The sequence below is a fragment of the Pholcus phalangioides genome, unplaced genomic scaffold (genome assembly GCF_987345545.1).
Source record: "Pholcus phalangioides strain wild (caught in Gottingen) unplaced genomic scaffold, Ppha-v1.0 ptg000008l_1, whole genome shotgun sequence".
In the NCBI taxonomy this organism is placed as follows: Eukaryota; Metazoa; Arthropoda; class Arachnida; order Araneae; family Pholcidae; genus Pholcus; species Pholcus phalangioides.
Window position 1 is genome coordinate 58,603,785 of NW_028301601.1, and position 18,896 is coordinate 58,622,680.

The following is an 18,896-nucleotide window of genomic DNA, read 5'->3' on the forward strand; positions in this document are numbered from 1 at the left end:
AATTGACACGTTTAAAAAGAAATACGATAAACATGTTGGGGTAAATCGAGAAGCTATCCATTCTTAGAATAAGACAACCATAAGTATTCTTTATGGGCATTGTATAATATTTTATCATGTGTATATATTGTTTATAATTTGTGTTAATTGCATTTTTAATAGGGTTGCTGTATTTTTTAAACATATGACATCCATATTTTTATGGGCATCTTTTTATCAGCCACCTCGTTGGGCATTTTGACTGTTGTGGCGTTGTATTTGTATTTGTATTTAAACCGTTTTTTATTTCGGTTCTTATGAATTTTAGAAGTTTTTACGGACTTGCCCATCCTGTACCTTAAGACCCCTTTAGGTGTTGAATTTTGAAAACCCTTTCTTTGGCGAGCGTTTACATTGGGAAACAAAAGTACTGACCAAATTCCGTATTTATAGCTTCAGCGGTTTCGGCTCGGTGATGCTGAATCAATCAAGACTTGCCATTTTATAATAGATAGATGGCTGAATAATTTACGTTTGATCAGAACGAAATTTATAAATCCTCAAAAACATGGGAATGTTTCAGCCAATTCCAACACAGCGAGAAGTTGGCAAAACAGAGTAGAGTTTCATCTGTTTGTGTACCGATAATTATCGAATTGAAAAATATGGAATTTTTGCATCAAATTTTGTTGGTGAAATTATTTTGAATTCTTAATCAATTCTTTTGTGCAGCCTTTTTATGTTATTATAAGTTTTTAATACATTTAAGCAATATTCTTACATGTTACTGCAATTCAAATGTGGTATATATGATGATGAGACATCATGACCAAATCCACGCTATGTTTTTTTATCGCATTTCTACCAATAGCCATATAATATAAAACATCGTTTTTTACCCATTTCATATACTTAAAATCTCTTTAATCACAATCACAATCTGCACCCTGCCGTTAAAAATTCATAATATTTATTGTTTCAAACAGTTTTCAAGAATATGCAACGAATTTCAAGGCGAGTAAAGAGTTTTGACCACGTTTTCCGTAAAACGTACCACTGCGCGATGGGTGAACGGGAAAAGGTGAGACCTTACCTCGAGAGGATACCGGATCACAAGCTTGCAAAGTGGAACCCTTGTCTACAAACAGAAGTATTTTCCCAACGTCCGATTTTACGTAGATTCAGCTGCATGGCAAGAGAAAATCAGGTTGTGGTCGTTTCTGCCATGGGCGACATACAGCCGTGCACCAAAGAACAGCACAGCAAGTGTCCGGACGACGGTATCTGGCACCACAACGCCAACGTATCTTTCGACCGGACTTTGATCGGTGTCTACAGAAAAGAACGTCTGTTCTTCGAGAAAGGAATGGACCTTCCCCTTACTGTCCAAGATCCAACATTCACAACAGACTTCGGCACTTTCGCCATGTTCATATGCTTCGACTGCATGTTCGAGCGTATGACTACTTTCGGTCGTAACGAGAGCATCGATACTGTTCTCCTGACCACTATGTGGATCGACAGTCGTCCACTGTTGTCTGCCGTTCAACATTGGTCATCGTGGGCTCTGGGCAAGGTGGCGAATTACATAGTCGCGAACACACACCTTCCGGGATTATTTGCCGTTGGAAGTGGAATATTCACCGGTAAAATGGGAGCACTGTAATATACTTATAATCCGGATGGATTATCCAAACTAGTCGTATCGAGGGTACCTAAAAACCGTTACCAGGAGTACCCTTTCGACAATAATGCCAGTAGCATCACCATCATATCAGGAAACGGGTCTGAGCCGTACAAAGTGGATTTGGACAACGAAGGTAAAAATATACCAGACGTTTGCTATTACAAAGTCTTAGACGAACCAGTCGACGTGACGAAGGATTACAGATGCCTTCAAGAACCGACAGCGACCTACACGTTCCGAAAGCTGACCGGGACGGAAGGGACCTTTGAAGTCTGCAATAACGGTCTGTGCTGTACCGTGACGTACGAAGCAGATTCGATGGACGAGTCTTTCTACCTGGAGGTCTTCAAAGGCAGCCACAACTCATTCGACCGCTATTACTGGTTTGAAGAGAAATGCTTCGTCGTTCGGTGCAATCGTTTCATCGGCTCCGAATCCAATACATTCCCGTTGCATTCCGAGACCGTCTTCACGAAGCTCGAACTGAAATCGAACTTCACGATGAGCTTCGTTTATCCGTCCGTCGTGAAACGTGGATTTCGATTGTCACCCGTCGACGAATGGAGTTTCAGCGTCGAAGATAATACCGACGGAAGCTATTTCGGACGACTGACCTACGAAAGTGACAGTGACAAGCCCATGCTGGTTGCCTCGTTGAATGCCAGGTGCTACGCGCGCGATCCACGTCAGATAATAAAAAATATCACTACTTTCAGTATTCAGCAGGGCTGTCCATTTAATCGGGGCATTTCAAACCATGCTCCCCTGAATGGCTGACTTGGGGGGGGGGGCTCGTGTCCATAGGGAGCTTTCATGATAAGAGCTGGTACTGCGATTCTTGAATGTAAATACATAAGCTGGAGAAACTGGAGAAACCGCGAGACACCCAGGCTCTGTCGCAAGAAGCAACGTAAGCACTTCGCCCCCCCCCCGGGAGGGGGAAACAGGGCATCTCCGGTAAAAGCAAAATTTATTGATACGTCAAAGATTACATATAATGCAAGGAAATCAAAAATTATGTAAATCGAAGAATCAAATTAATCAAGTTAAAGTAAAGTGCAACGGGCACGGATAATAAGTAATCATGGAAAGTTGTATAAAAATCGTATCGCAAAAGGCGCAATCAGAAATTTGATTGATCAAGGATTGTATCAAATGACAAGAAAGGCAGAGCATCTCATTGCGCTCGGACAGTTCAATACAGTCAGTCTAATTTATCCGAGACGTCATTAATTAGGTTTGGGATTCATCCTGCTCCTCGCTCGCGAACAGTGCCACCAGCGCACTGTCAGGGTGAAGACGCGGCGATCTCCTTAACGGCGCTGGTACCGGAGTTGCAGGTGCTGGAGGAGACGGATTCCTAATCTTCTCGGGATGTTCCTCAAGGAATTTCACCATTTTTCTTATCTTTTCCTTTGATTCCTCTCGACGTAGTATGCCAAGCATCCATGGTCTGTGTAGATGGGCAGCCGGGGAACAGAAGTGAAAGGCCATCGTTTCTGGACAGCAATGCAATACATTCCCGTCGCATTCCGAGACCGTCTTCACGAAGCTCGAACTGAAATCGAACTTCACGACGAGCTTCGTTTATCCGTCCGTCGTGAAACGTGGATTTCGATTGTCACCCGTCGACGAATGGAGTTTCAGCGTCGAAGATAATACCGACGGAAGGTATTTCGGACGACTGGCCTACGAAAGTGTCAGCGACAAGCCTATGCTCGTTGCCTCGTTGAATGCCAGGTGCTACGCGCGCGATCCACCATACGTCAGATAATTCAATAACTGTATACAAACCCTGTCTATCACCATGATAACATTTTCGGGTGAGAATCCACCCACTGTAAAAGATAAATGTTTTTTTTCGTACCGCGGCTCACTTTTTTGTGGAATGATGATGAACCGTATTTACCAATTTCTCTTCATTTTCCAAATAACATGAGATTGAACAGCTATAGAATCAGAGGCACTGACTTGAAGAAAACATTGAGGGGGCTGAAAGTTGCCAGTCACCTCCCCCCCCCCCCGCATATATGGGGTCGAAGCGTACGCAAGAGGGGGGATGCGTTTCATTGTGCATTCATTAATTATTCAGAGGGCTCATCATACCACCCCTACAAAATTTATTGGAAGGTTCGAATAGCATCAGCTTCTCAGGTTCCGGCACCTATGTATTGGATAATGAAAATAATGCAGTCAACGTAGTGTCCTGCAAAGTGCTGTGCAAAAATAGAATGATGAGATTAATGAGATTTTGTAAATTTCTTATAAACTGAAAGAATTTGTTTATTTGAATTCCTCTTGTGAAGGAAAAAATTGAGAAGGGTGATGTTACACTTTGGTATTATGCATAATCATCGGCAAAAGTGATACTTTTATTAGAATATATCAAATTCGCAATGACGCTTTGCTTATTATGCATATAATCACCGGTAAAAATTCTAATATTTGTATCATATATATCAAATTCACCAATGAAACTTGGTTATTATGTATAACCACCGGTAAAAAAGTGATCATTTTTTAGCATTTATAAAATTCACCAATGGCACTTGGGTATCATGCATATTCAGCGATAAAGATGGCGTCGAAGTCTGTAGACGCACGTGTAGTCTCGCTCTTTAAAAATAAGCTGGATTACGTGTTTCAAGCCCTCTCCTCTAGGCACAATATGGATACGACCATGCGGGAAGGTGCCAAGGCCATGGTGTGCGAAATGCTGGGCTCCATTCAGCTTTTAGATGCATTAATCAATGAAAAATGTTTTTCCACGGACGATGACCAAAAATCCTCGGCAAAGAACAAAGAAGCTCCTCTGACTTTGCCCGTCGCCACGTATGCGAATCCATCGCCAACTGTGCCAAATACCCCCTGGTCGGTTGCGAATAACAAGTCTGTCCGTGGTTCCATTGTGACTCTCCCTCCGAGTTCCGTATCCCCTGAAGTCAAGCAACTATCATCGTCGGCATCATCAGGTCAATCCACAACCAATGTCATCGCTCGAGGTGGTGATGATAATGATGCCCCATTCACTGAGGTGAATAGAAAACGCCGCAAGAGGAATGTGATGAAAGGTTCGAGAACCGAAAGCTGTCTTTTGTCCGCGGGTGTGTCAATCCCTAAGGATACATTTATTTATATTGGAAGATGGGACAAGAACACTTCTGTTGATGACGTGATTAACTTTATGAAGGCTGAAAATATTACGGTGAGTGACTGTGAACGGCTGAGCTCGGCTTCATATTCATCTTTTAAGTTAGCGGTACCAGCTAATGTAGGTGCAAATCTTCTGACAGACAGTTCTTTCTGGCCAATGGGTGTTGTGGTGCGTCGTTTCTACCCATCCCGACGTAGGGTCAGTGATATTCCACCAAATCCCTCAATGCCTAGCGAGAAGATTGATCAGCCCATAGCTGATGCAGCTGTGAACTCGGCTGTCATTGATATTCGATCGAATCCAGCAACGCTAAATGAGAAGTCAAATCTGTCCACACCTAATGCAGCCGTTAACGCGGCGGAGATTCCGGTCTCCTGTGATGATACAGATCAGGCAGTACAATCGGAGCAATGACTGTCTGTCAAACTGAACTCTCACGTCTCTACTAAAGGTCGGCTACTTGTTTATTACCAAAATGTTCGAGGTCTTCGAACCAAAACCCATGACTTTTTTACTTCGGTTCTTTCCTGTAACTATGATATAATTTGCTTAAATGAAACATGGCTTCAAGACGACATTTCTAATTCGGAACTATTTGACAGTAGATACATTGTGTTTAGGCAAGATAGAAACCTTGTGCTCACAAACAAACGAACAGGAGCAGGATCTCTTATTGCAGTCAAAAATTCTCTATGTGCGAAAATGATAATTCATGATGCGGCACCTGAAGAGTGTGTTTGTTGAAATTAAAAGTGTCAGTTCCCGTGTAATTATTGGTGTAATATACATTCCTCCCGGCTCGTCCGTGGAGTTGTATCAGACATGTTTCTCTTTCATTGCCCACAATTGCGAATTCTCTGAATCTGACTGCATAATAGTTGGCGATTTTAATCTTCCGTCTTTAAATTGGATCAGTGGCGTACCTCAACACAGCTGTCTGCGAGATATCGGGCTTGAATTTTTATCATTTTTTAATTATCATGATTTTCAGCAACTGATATCTTCACCGAATTCTAATGGACATTACTTGGATCTTTGCCGTGCGAAGCTTCTTCGTGTCAATGTAGTAGTGACCACATGTGATGATCCATTAATTAGAGAAGACCTACATCACCCCAGCTTCGAGATTAATATTTTTTGTGTAAAAAATAGTTCTCGGGGTGTCGCTAGAAAGTACGTCAACAGTGAATACAACTTTCGTAAGGCGGACTTCTTCTTGTTATATAATCTTCTGGATCAAACAGACTGGTTTTGCCTTCGAGCTCACTATAAAGTAGACGATGCTCTTACTTGCTTCTATAGTTTAATCTTCGCTGCATTTGACTCTGCTGTCCCTCGAAAAAGTGATTCCAAAAAATCTTTTCCTCATTGGTTCGACACTAATATAATCAAGGCAATACGCAAGAAGAATTCAATTAGAAATAAACTTCTATCTAGTAATGGTCAATTGCATCTTAACAATTTTCGTGACCAACGTAGACTCGTTAAATCCCTGATCCGAAGTGCACGGGACGCGTATTATCGCCGCATTGAAGATGATATTCATACGGACCCTTCTACATTTTGGAACTTTATGAAATCTCAACGACGAAAACTTACCCCGAGAAACTTCAATTATGAAGGAATGAGTTTTTCGGAGGATGAGGAAATTGCAAACAAATTCGCCGAGTACTTCCAGTCTGTATTCTCTTCTCAGGTTCAAAGTACATCTTGGGAAGACTACAGTAGTGAACATCAGATAGCTAATAGACTTGATATTTTTGACATTGGTGAAATAACTGAAAGTGATGTTATCGGCGCTATACGGCATATGAAATCTGTCAAATCCATAGGCCCAGATGGTATCCCAGCCTTCATAATCAAAGCATGTGGAAATATTTTTTCAGAACCTCTCGTAATTCTCTTTAATCTCTCCTTGCGTAAAAATGTTTTCCCATCTTCTTGGAAGCTCGCAAATGTCATTCCGATTTTAAATTATTCCGGTATAATGCATAATCACCGATAAAACTGATCTTCTTTAGCATAAACCAAATTTACCAATAACACTTGGGTATTATGTATAATCACCGGTAAAAAAGTGATGATATATTCAACATCTATCCCCTTACCAACGACACTTGGGTATTATGAAAATCACGGGTAGCAGTGAATTCATCAAACTTGTGAAAACAATCGGCGATTATGCATAATAATGGTTGCTATGCTGCATAATAACCGATCCCTTGCATTTACCGTTAACATATTGTTATCTACACACAAAATGGACAGAATATTTCTCTCTGAAGAAGTCTCTGCATTCATCTCACACTCAAATAATGATGATAAGAAGTTTTTCCTTTATCCGTCGTGTATGTTATCACTCGCTCATGTTATTAGCACGAGATGCAACGCCGCTTTATCACGTGTCAAACTCCCGAAAGTCTAAAGATTTTGATTTATTTTGTATTCAGATACTAAGTCATGGTCCGTCCAAAGTGATGGGAGTTTGGTCCATATTGACGGCTCCCGTGAGGTTTTGTTTCGGAACCATTTCCTGGATCACTGATTCCTGGATTATTGCCATATTTTCTGGTAAGTTCTTCTATCTTACCCGTCTTTTAAAGCCGGATCCCCCACCAGCAGAACTCTACAGAATTCCAAAGTGCAAGAACCGGTTTTGTGGTGTGGGTACGCAAAATTTACCATTTAAATCACCCGAGCATGCACCATCTATAGCAGAAGGCCTCCACGTGAAGCTCGTGATGTCAGTGAAAAAGGTCATCACACCTAATGTCTATAGCTATTGGATATAGCAGGCTGGCGCATGCACCATCTTTACTCTTTTTTTGTAGTATATCGAATGACTGTAGGCGAGGTTACCTTCTTCAGTGACGTTATGAACTTCGCGTGGAGGCCTTCTACTGAAGATGGTGTTGCCCGAGTTGTGCTAGCCACAGCTCAAATCCTGTTTTTGCTCTACGAAGGTCTGCAGCGTTTTGCTGGTGAGGATTCGGTTTAAAAACTCAGGTGCTGTTCCAGAGGAGAGTTGCGTGCGATTTCTTTTCCTCCCATGGATTCAAGCTAAAAAAAGTTGAAATTCGGGTTTTTAACAAACCGGAGACGACGTGGGTTTCCAGAATCGGAAACGCGGACGCACTAGGTTAACACTACGGATAGCTAAGTTAACACTCTAAGGTGGCAAATGGGCATCTACTCTTTATGGTTTCAAACATTGTCTGTTATTTATAACTAGCTGATACCCGGTGACGTTGCCCGTCCCGTAAAAAAATTATATACGTATAGCTTATTAATTATTTCTTAATCAAAAAAATTTCTGGATCAAGTAAGAAAAAATTACTTTTAATTTTAAATATTTTAATTAAAAACTTGAAGCAATTGCTTGTGGATACACAATATTTTTTGTTTTTCTATCTGGTGTGTAGATGTACAAATTTTTGGGATTTCCAACACGCAAACAGGCGATGAACAGCTGTCCGTGAGAAATACAGGGCTCAAGTAGGTTGATACCTGCCACTGCTGGCGTGATACCTGGCCTTGCGCTTTGTTGATTGTCATGGCAAAAGTTAAACCTGTAATCGCTTTAAAGTGAATGGGACAGGGGCCATTCAAGTATTACGTAAGCAGATTTTCTCTCAGCCATTTTTGACCCCCTCGCTCCCCTTGTCAGCAAAACACTGACCCCCCCTACTTTTGTCAGCAGCTTAGAATATTTCATATCTTGAAAAAGAGGTGGTTGATGACGTAAGCAACCTTCAAACCACAGAAAACCAACTTCAGCCGACCACCACTGTGGCGCCGGTGGGGCTCGAACCCGGTTCCTCGCGACACGAGTCCGTCACTACCACCACTCGACCACCACAGCGGCTGAGTTCAGCAGCTGGCGTTAAACATTTTCATTCCCAATTTTGTCGTCGTAGTTGTTGTTCTCTGTTGTTAGTGACGTCATACGTCTAGCTTGTGCAGCGAATATTATTCAAACGCCTTTAAAGCATTTTTTAAATTGAAACTATACCTCTACGATGGGCGGTTGATGAGATAAAGGCTAGCCTATATACAGGATACCTTGTAATAGGCTGTCAGAAATACCTGGCGCTCTTCCCGGGTTTTCTTCAATTACTGGGAGGATTGGTTAGAAACTTGAAAAAATTACAAACCGTTATTAAGGAATAAACTGTTATAATAACAGAATTAAAAGTGTTACAAACCATTGTGAAGGCATATATACACGTCTGAAACGCATTGTTGGAGACCACGGTAACCAAAGTAAACGTTCCGAAAGTAATTGTGCAGGCCCCAAAATCATTGTTGCCCGACAGTTTTTCGCCCATGTCGGGCATTTGCCCAGCTCTGACGAACTTTTAAAGTAGCCTACGGTTTGTAAATCGATTTTTGGGGTTTTTTCTACGCGAAATTAACCACATTGAAATCACCCGCACTCTGCTAGCCACACTTAAAAAACGGCTTTTTCACACTGGGGAGTTCTGCGGCTGTCGGGGATGGCTGTCAAGCTATTCCAATATATGCGTTTCTTTCCCTCTACTCAAAATTTCTACTTCTCTTCTTTCTGGACCGAATTTCTCCAATTATCTCTCCAAACCATTTAATTGAAATAAATCTGAACTTTCCGGTGGAGAAGTTCTACAGGTCATTAATGCGATCAGATAATTTAACACATAAAATCATATTCAGCACTCGAAACATACAGATGTGTTATCATTGGCTTACAGTCTCGCTGGTGATTATGGCGCTGATGACGGTTGCCTTGAACGTCGTCGTGTTTTTTGAAGAAGTCTTGATATTTTTCTTCTTGATACCCTGGATACCAACCTACAGGTGATGTGATTACGGTACTATTGTCTTTTCTCAATCACCATGTTTAATTCATTTTATTTCTCTCTCAGCCATAGGCTGATTTCCGGCTACGGGCCTGGCCACATTACGCATACAAGTTTCTGGCCCGCGGATTGAAAAGTCTATACGCACCACTAGTATATTCTAGTCATTCATTTCAGGAATGTTTTTTTTTTTTTTTTACTGACATTCCAGGATAGGACAAGTGCTGTGCTTTTTCAAGAAAGTGGGATTGCCCGATCGGATCGTTATTGCGGTGTACGTGGCCTACGCCATCGTCCTCGTCGTAATGGACCTCGTTGGTGAGTCGAAGAAATATTTTGTTCCAAATGAATTTAACTTGAAAGATTCAAGGAAACGCGAGTCATTTCTGAAATATGTATGGCTCGCATACACGGGTAGGGTTGGGCAAGGGTACAAATCCACCCGCCAATCATTGGAGGGCGGCAAAAGTAAGGAATGAAGGGGGGGGGGAAATGATATTTTCACTCGAGAGAGAGAGAGAGAGAGAGAGAAAGAGAGCAACTGCGAAAACCCGAAATTGGCCGACTCGTGAAATGGCCAAAGTCCGATAACAAAAGACAGGATCCGGGATCATCGCCAAGTTGGCGTCCACGTTAGTTATGGCACCCCATCAAACCGCAGTAACGAATTTTTAATTTTTATTCTCCAAAATTAAAAAAAAAAAAATTTGGGAGAAAAACTGCGTTTATAAAATTATTTTATGGTTTTTCTATCAAAATCACTTTTTTTCCTCTCTCGTCAAATGGGGTTAATTTGATACAGCTGCTATATATAGACATGTATCACACGTTGGCGATTAAAAATGAAATGGATTTGGCTGTTACCGGGCCGTCTTCACGAACTACTCCATGATACCGCTATTTTGCCATCTTTTATAATTGCAAATGTGGATTCTGTTCCACCAGGAACTCTGGTGCCGTCAGTAGAGATTTTATGTTTTCCCTCTGAGCCAGGAAGTCACCAGCAGTGTCGTCTTAACGCATGGGCACACTCGGGCACGGCCCGAGGGCCTCAAGAGAAGAGGGGCCTCACAAAAACGAGAACCGTTTGAAATTTTCGACAATTGGCCAGATAGGACCTCTGAAAAATTATTTGGCCCGGGGGCCCATGATGGTCTTCAGACGGCCCTGGTCACCAGATGCTGTTGGAGAAACTTGGCCACCCACAGTATCTACACTCGGATGGTATAGCCAAGAGCTGTGCCTATGCTCACACACAGCTGAGAGTTAGATTTTCTTGTTCGAGTTTATTGGTTGGCCCATATATACCTGATAGACACTTTCAACTATCTCCAGATTAAGCACATCGATGAATATTCTTTTCGTTCTTGGGACCTCGAATGGATCTCGAACCTTATTCACCCGTAACTCTCTTGCCCAATTCACGGATCACGGTTCCGGCTTCCCAGAATAGTTTGGTGGATATTTTCCCGCACAAAAGAACCACCTCAAAGCAGTATTCTCACAAGTCAATCTCCGGCTCGCCGTGATGCCCCTGACAAAGGTTTGGCGACGCCTCTAGGAGCCGCGATGCACGCTTTGAGAAACACTGACCTACGGGATCGCGAAGAATGTCAATGCGACGTGATATGTGCCAAAATTTCTAGAAAATCACAGACATAACGTGACCAAGACTTCTTTGGTCCCAATCCCTCTGCCAATTCTCTTGACCTGAACCCAATCGATCCCATTTGGAGAACAACTCTATCATCATCGTTCTCTCTCTATGAATCTTCCACCACGCACTGACAGCTACTGAATATGATAGGCCACCGCCTATCATATGACCCAAATGATAGGCCACTGAAGTGATAGGCCACCGCCAGAAAATCGTTTTTCCTGGATATGAGCTGGTGGTCGCATTAATTCGACTCGACTCTGTATAATGTAAAAAAAATTACGAAACCAACAGTTGAATCCAGAAAACCGGTCCGTATCTACAAATGACAAAGGCGTATTTTGGCAAGGTAATGGGTCAATTGTCCCCCCCCCCTCCCACAAAATATTGCTACGTTGCAAAGCTTTTGCGTAAACATAACATTTGTCAGCATGAAGTTCGACAAAGGTGTTAGAAGGTTATGGCTGTATTGCAAATACGTTGCTAGAACTCAAAGATATAATACTTTTTTTGCGAAATTTTATATCAACAAAACGAAACTGAATCTAGAATTCAATGATGTGTGTATTATTTTTTCTTTTAGTTAAACTAATGTTAATTCTATTCATTAGCCCTGGAGCTGCGTTATTGGACGTTGCTGAACAGCTTCAAATGAGTTTCGCTGAATTCCGCAGCAACCTGTTCACGTCCCTGAAGTTGTTCGTGTAAGTGCAGGTATATAGTTGTTTATCACACTCACTCCAATGCAAAATGAATCAAATAACGTTTAATGATCACAATCAGGGGTGCACGACCTTTTCAGTCCGTGGGCCAAATATGCGGTATATCTGCCGCTCGCGGGGTCTAGGTCAATTCGCCGTGCTGCGAACTCGTCGCGGTACAAATTTGTCGCAAGCTCATTTCATCGCGACAAATTTGAATGGCTTTAAAATTCATATGTTTGTTGTGATCTTATAAATAGGGTAGTTGCTTTAGGCGTAAAAAATGGAACTAATTTTTTTTCTCATTTATTGGAATCTTCCCATCTGTTCCAGTTTTTAACAAATAAAGGAAAGTATTCATTGAAGTCATTAAATTTTTAAATTTTAATTTTTACCATATAAGCCGCATTTCTGTCGGGATTTCCATTTCTCGCAGTGAGGGAGGGATGTTGAAGAGCTCACCCAAATAAAAAATTGAGATCAAATAAATTTTTAAATTTTCATTTCCACCGTATAAGCCGCATTTCCAACTTTTTGTCGGGATTTGAGTCCCTGAGTTCGGGCTTGAGTCCCTTATAAACGGAATGAATGGTGATTTTCAGCCCCCCCCCCCCCCACCTCCTCAATGTTTCCTTCATGTCGGCACCTTTGACTGGCCAAGGATGCCGGAAGTGTTTGGAACTTGTGGGTTCTTGTCTTGATCTTGAAGTAGGAAACTTTGATTTCTGAATCATTTCTCTGGGTGCTCATACCCATTCCATAAAGTACCCTGGGCACCAACAGCATCTCTGTCTCTGACACCACTGCAAATGTCAATCGATTTTTGATTTTTTTTCAACTCTAAAGTAACAACTCTCGAGTGAAAAGAATGAAATCAGACTTTTAATTAGATCATTGTACGTAACTTCATGTACATGACACTCGAAATTAAAATTACAATATCAATTACATTTAAAAATTTAACTGCATATAAAAGTTTAATTATATTTGAAAATTCGGTTATAAAAATTTGAAATGTTAAATAATTGATTTTTGCTGTGATAAAATTTCAATATCATGTGGAAAAATTTCGGTTTGTATGATATTCCCCAAATTACACTGAGCCCATCTTTAACGGTGAATTTCTATCGGCTCCATTACAGTATCTCCATTAGAACCTGAAATATTTAATTAATTAATAATTCAATTAAATTAATATTTAATTTTCACCGTATAAGCCGCACTTCCCGCTTTTGTTGGGATTTTTCACAGCGAAGGGAGTTGGGCGCAGATCAAGGATGGAAATGTACAGTGCTTATGAATGACGATTCGATGAAGTTTTCGTAATGCCCACAGGATGAGCACCGACAAATAATAGGCCAGAAAGATGACTTATCGCGGCTCGTAAAAAAAGTTTTTTATGTTTACTATTTTTTTTCCCAATACTACATCTACATAGCGGAAGGTTCGGATGGGCGGCATATATTTCAATCATACGTATTCAAGAATATGAGAGTGGAACGGAAGAAGAGTGTGGCGAAATTTGTACAGCCTACGGGCAGCTAAACCATAAATACACAGTGGTGGAGGACGCTCGAGCACTTCCAGTACTTTGAGGCACGGGGGCGGCAAAATGCTGTTTGCCCCGGGTGGCCAAAATCCTAGCTACGGCCTTGTCAGAAGGTGCTCGAGCACCTCAGGATTGATTCAGAAATCAAAATTCCTCATGTGAAGCTTAAGACGAGCGCCCACGGGCTTCAAACACTTTCGAAATGTCCCGGATCTACGATAATAATGAACGAAACGAAAAGGCAAAATAAACAGTTAAAAGAAAAAATTATGAAAATTGCATTTTATTGGAGCTTCATATTATTTTAATTAATCATATTTCCATAGACATTAATGTGATACATCGAATTTTTAAAATAAATAGAAGGCACTGAACTAAAAACTTATGACGAGTCGAGAGTGAAAAATGATCTTCCCCTTTCAAAAATAAATTAAAAATATAAAAACCCCTTATACAAGGATTATCTTTCCCCTTTATCGGATCATGTAGATTACCTGAAGATGCATTAAACAGTCATGGTGCTTAAATTTATTTAGATATTAATATTTTAAGAGAATTCGATCCGGCAAAACACATGTTAAGTATAGGGAAAAGAGCGGTTTATTTGGGCTTACTTGTCAGCCCATAGGGTTGCCACAACGGCTTCAATTTTCGTGCCTGATGTCACCTCCTTGTATTCTTTCCTCCATGGTGAGCAGTATTTGGACCGAAAGCTGGAAGGAACCTCTTCGTGGCCTACATTTGAGGTTGTGCACCCCGATTACTATCATGTTGAAAATAGCACCGTTAAATTTTATATCTATTGAAACATTCAATCTTTGGTTCAATACTCATTTTCTCAACACCAATTCCAGAATGAAACTGCTATATAAAATTATAAAATAATTATTATGTATATATATACAGTGGAATCCCATTATAACGAACTCCAAGAGACCGGAGAAATCACTTCGTTATAACGAATTAAATAAATTCGTTCATTAAATTTAAAATTAAATTCCACTTTTTTTTCATTGTTCCTATATAAACTTATCTGGGGGATTAGAAACGTGTTCGTTAAAACGATATTTTCGCTATATCGGTATTTGTTAAAACGGGATTCCACTGTATTTATATACAAAAACAAAAAAAAACACGCCAATTTCGTCTTTTAGCGTCCTCCACAAGCTTTTGGTTTTCGTGTCGAACGAAGCGTCTTTGAAGAGCAAAATTAACTCCTTGAAGAAACGCCTCCTCGTACAACAGGTCGGTAATAATTTCTTTTCGTTCTCTTTCTCTCTAAAGCCGGGTTTTCCTAAGAAAAATTTTTCTGCGGTGCGTGCAGCGTGAAATCGCTGATTGGTTAAAAACCTGAAATTCCCGTTTTTTACCCAATCAGCGTTTTCACGCTGCACACGGTGCAGGTAACCTACTCCTAGGAAAACCCGGCTTAAAACCGGATCCACGCAACCGCAGCTTCAATCAGCTAACTCATTAAACCGGTTTTGAGGCGTGGCTAACACGAGGCAGGCTATTTCAACGGTCGATTTTACGTAGCCACCCTTGCAAAACTGGTTTTGCGCAGTTCAGAATCGCGTAGTGCAGCGAGTGTGGGACCCGGTTTTAAAAGAATGCGGCGATGAGGGAAAGTCGTTTGTGACGCGCGCTAATCAATTTTAAACACCGATAAATTTTCAAGGAAACAGTTATTTTCCGGATATTATGCTGAGGTGAGCTCGGAAAGAAAAGTCATCACGTCTCCGCCGGGACTTTTCTTTCCGAGCTCACCTCAGCATAATATCCGGAAAATAACTGTTTCCTTGATATCACTGGCTGAGAAAAAAGCCATCTATATCTCTCTAAACCGATAAATTTTGTTTTGCTCCATGTATTAACGTGTGCGATAACCTCCTGAAGTTCATCATTTCCTTTTCCGGGGACGGGGTTCTGTCGTAAGATAGTTACGGCATCGGCGTATGAACCCATGATGCTCCTGGGGGTAATCTTTCATGAAATATTGGGTATTATTGGACAATTTTTAGCGTTTATCAATCATAGTGATTACTCAACGTCGGCAAAACCTGAACTTCCGAACTTGGAAAGTACAAGTATTTTCGTAACAGATGCATTCATCGTTTATTCAGTATAAAAATAATTTTAGCACACATTAACCGACGAGAGTTGTCTCAATTATGAAAAATTTATTGAAGTTATATTTACGCCGTAAACTATTTTTTTCCTAGTTATGTATTGTTTTGCCGGTCCACAAATTATTTCTCCTGTTTATGCATTTTTGCCGGTATGCAAATTATTCTTCCTCATTGTGAATTTTTTTGCCGGTACACAAACTTTTCTCTTATTCATGTATATTTTGTCGGTCTCCACGAATTATAAAATATTTACATATAATATTAATTATATAATATATGATATTAATAATGTATTTGTATATTATATTACACCTGTTTGTGTATTTTTTGCCGTACTTAAAATTATTTCTCGTTTTTATGAGTATACCAGTTTTCAAATTATTTTCCACGTTTTTTTTTTTTTTTTGCCCGTCCTCAAATTATTTCTCCTAATTGTGTGTGTGTGTGGTTTTTGTTTTCTTTTGCCGGGTCTCAAATCCTTTTTCCGGGGTGTTCAAATGAGGAAATTATTTTTTCGATTATGTATTTTTTGTCGGTCCGCAAATTATTCTTCCTATTTGTGTATTTTTTGCCGGTTGGCATGATTATGTACATAGATGTAACGACGGCAGCGTGGATACATAGATGATTCCTCTGCCAGTAATGATGATACCAATGTTGATTCCATGATTCATCGTTAAATTTCTATTTAAATGTTTCCTCTAGCAGGAACAGTTAAATAGAAAATTCGATTTATGTTCCGCAACATTATGAGCGAAAAAATTATGATTATTTATAATATTCACATTAGAGCCCTTGGATGGTGCGTCTGGTCAATAATATAGTCTGCATTGCCGTTATATACCATTACTACTACTACTGCTTAACCGTACATGCACAGCGTACACATTCCTCTACGGAATTTCTAATGAATCGGCGCATGCCGGATGTTCTGAGTGTCTTCTGAGTGTATGTGTGGCCCTAACGTATTTATGTTGCCGAGTTGCGCTTGTTTCATGTTCGCGCTGCCCTTTGGCTTCCATTTTCTGAAGTAAAAATGGAAATGCTTGAATTTTTCATGTTATGTGAGTATAGTGTTGTAAATCTGCTTTCTCTCTGTCGAGAGACTTTTTTTCTCGAAATTTCTGCCTGCAAGGCAATCTGGCCGCAATTCCTTCAAAACGGAATTCATATTTCTGTAAGCCACTTGCTTCTAGTCAGTAATCAATAAGTATACTGCCTTATCAATAAGAGCCGTCAGAAATGTAGTGCAGTATTAACATTGAAAAAAATATAACACTGAAATAACGCGTTAATAAATAATGTTTATTGCGCAAGCAAAAACAGGGACAAGGCGAATAAACGGGACATCTGGGCACCCTGTTCTCATTCAACGTTGTACCTGACCATATTTATATGATTTATTTGGCAGGGAGATGAGTTCGACGAAGATAGCGATTCAACCGAGCCAGATGAAGGAGAAATCGAAAGACTGAAGAAAGACTTGGACAAAACCAAGCAGGGTTCGACACATTCCCTGAACTAATTTAATTTAATAGATATAATCATCATTATATTTATAATTTTTTGTTTCGCAATCGAAAATATTATTTGTGTTTGAAATCTATTCCAGGACTAAAAATTGCATTTTGAAATTTTGTCTCCTCCAGAGCTCGAAGTGGTTAGAAATGCCTTCGCGCAGCTTCAGCGACTGAATGGTTCGAGGCGGTCATCCCATGCTGACTGCGACCTCTTATCAGATTAGAAGCAAGAACCTGTTTCGTCCAAAGTGGAAAGATGGCTTATCCGAACCTCGAATCAGATGATTAACTGTACAGCCGTATCCACGCCCGGCCGCGCTACGCAAAAACCGGTTTTATGAGAGTGGCTACGCCAAATCGACCATTAAAATAGCCCGCACTGTGCTAGCCACTCCTCAAAATGGGTTTTTTGCGTGGATTAGAGTTGCAGGTGTGGATTCAGCTTAATTTTCTCGATAAGATTACGATGTATTTGACAGCATAAATAAATTTCGACGAACGTTTATCCATTCTAACATTGAAGGGGCGATGGAAAAGGCTCGACAGACTCACGAGTATGTTATTGAAACTTGAAATAAAAGGTTTGAAAGGAGATAGAAAATCAAGCTAAACTTTATTTATTCATCATTTCCAGTTCAACTGAAGACATATACAGAATGAACCGAGCACGTCCAGGCTCTATCGCTATTGCAGTTTGAGCACCGTGGTAATGAGACCGCGGACGTGCCGGGAAAACCTACTGGTGTATCAGTAAGGTGAAGCCACACCAAGCCAACCCGCCGCCCCTCGCCACCATGCCTCCATCCCATTCCCAACCAAACATCGGCGCCCGGCACCGTCAGGACGTTCACGCTCCTAAATCCCAACTAGACATCCTCAGCCAAGTCCCACACAACAGACCCCCCCCCCCCCACCCACTGAAGACATATGCAGAGTGGGTTCTATCGACCGTCAAATAATCGCACACGTGATTTTTTGTGAAAAACTAATATAGAAAAGAGTTTTCCGTTTTATGATCGGTCTAGTACAGCGGTTCTCAACTTTTTTGACTCGCGGAGCCCTTTTCAGTATATAATTTCTATGGCGGTGCCCTGTTTGACTCGAGGAGCCCTTTTTTGTACATAATTTTTATGGCAGAACCTTGTAGGCCTCTCTTATTTACTTATCTATCAAATTTACTGATTCATTTTATTTTTTTCGAGTCGCCGTGGAGCCCCTGGGAGTTGCACACGGAGCCCTTGGGGCTCCGCGGAGCGCCGGTTGAGAACCGCTGGTCTAGTATATTAAGGGTGTTCTAACGTTCTTGAAATTTTGTGACGTGTCAGTTTTCTAACGGTCAGTTACGCGCCTACCCGAATTCGCAGATCTAACTTAGCGGTGGCGTGCCACATTTTTTTTCAGTCCTTCATCTTGATTCAATTGATTGAAAAGTGGTGAAAATGGGTCCGAAAGCGAAAAAAGGAGCAGAGCGAGGTAATTTTTAAAAAAATCGCAATACCCTCCTCCTGCACCCACGCATACGCCTTTCATGGATTAAAGCCCACCAAGGATCTAAAGGCAACGAGGAGGCCGACACCCTAGCAAAAAGCGCCACGACAGCCACTTCTGCCATCACTCTCCCGCTGCCAGCTTCGCACGCGAAGTCACATTTTGCTACGCTGGTCCTCCGCAGGTGGCAACTCATA

At 41.0% G+C, this 18,896-nt stretch overlaps 1 protein-coding gene and 1 pseudogene across 2 annotated transcripts; both read left to right on the top strand.

Annotated features, from left to right (window-relative positions):
- The first annotated feature begins 1,042 nt into the window (after positions 1 to 1,042).
- On the top strand, positions 1,043 to 2,443 carry LOC149084652 (vascular non-inflammatory molecule 3-like; annotated as a pseudogene).
- A 4,827-nt stretch (positions 2,444 to 7,270) lies between these two features.
- Positions 7,271 to 17,806, top strand: LOC149084653 (uncharacterized). Of its 2 annotated transcripts, none has more exons than XM_089235049.1 (6): positions 7,271 to 7,391; positions 9,867 to 9,973; positions 11,924 to 12,016; positions 14,717 to 14,807; positions 17,103 to 17,193; positions 17,341 to 17,804. In XM_089235049.1, exons 3-6 carry the CDS (start codon positions 11,964 to 11,966, stop codon positions 17,433 to 17,435), a joined length of 330 nt encoding a protein of 109 aa, XP_089091175.1. In that variant the 5' UTR covers positions 7,271 to 7,391; positions 9,867 to 9,973; positions 11,924 to 11,963; the 3' UTR covers positions 17,436 to 17,804. The 2 variants fall into 2 exon arrangements, with proteins under 2 accessions (XP_089091175.1, XP_089091174.1); XM_089235048.1 differs by lacking the exon at positions 7,271 to 7,391 and adding an exon at positions 9,542 to 9,653 and having other exon boundaries at positions 17,341 to 17,806.
- The last annotated feature ends 1,090 nt before the right edge of the window (positions 17,807 to 18,896 follow it).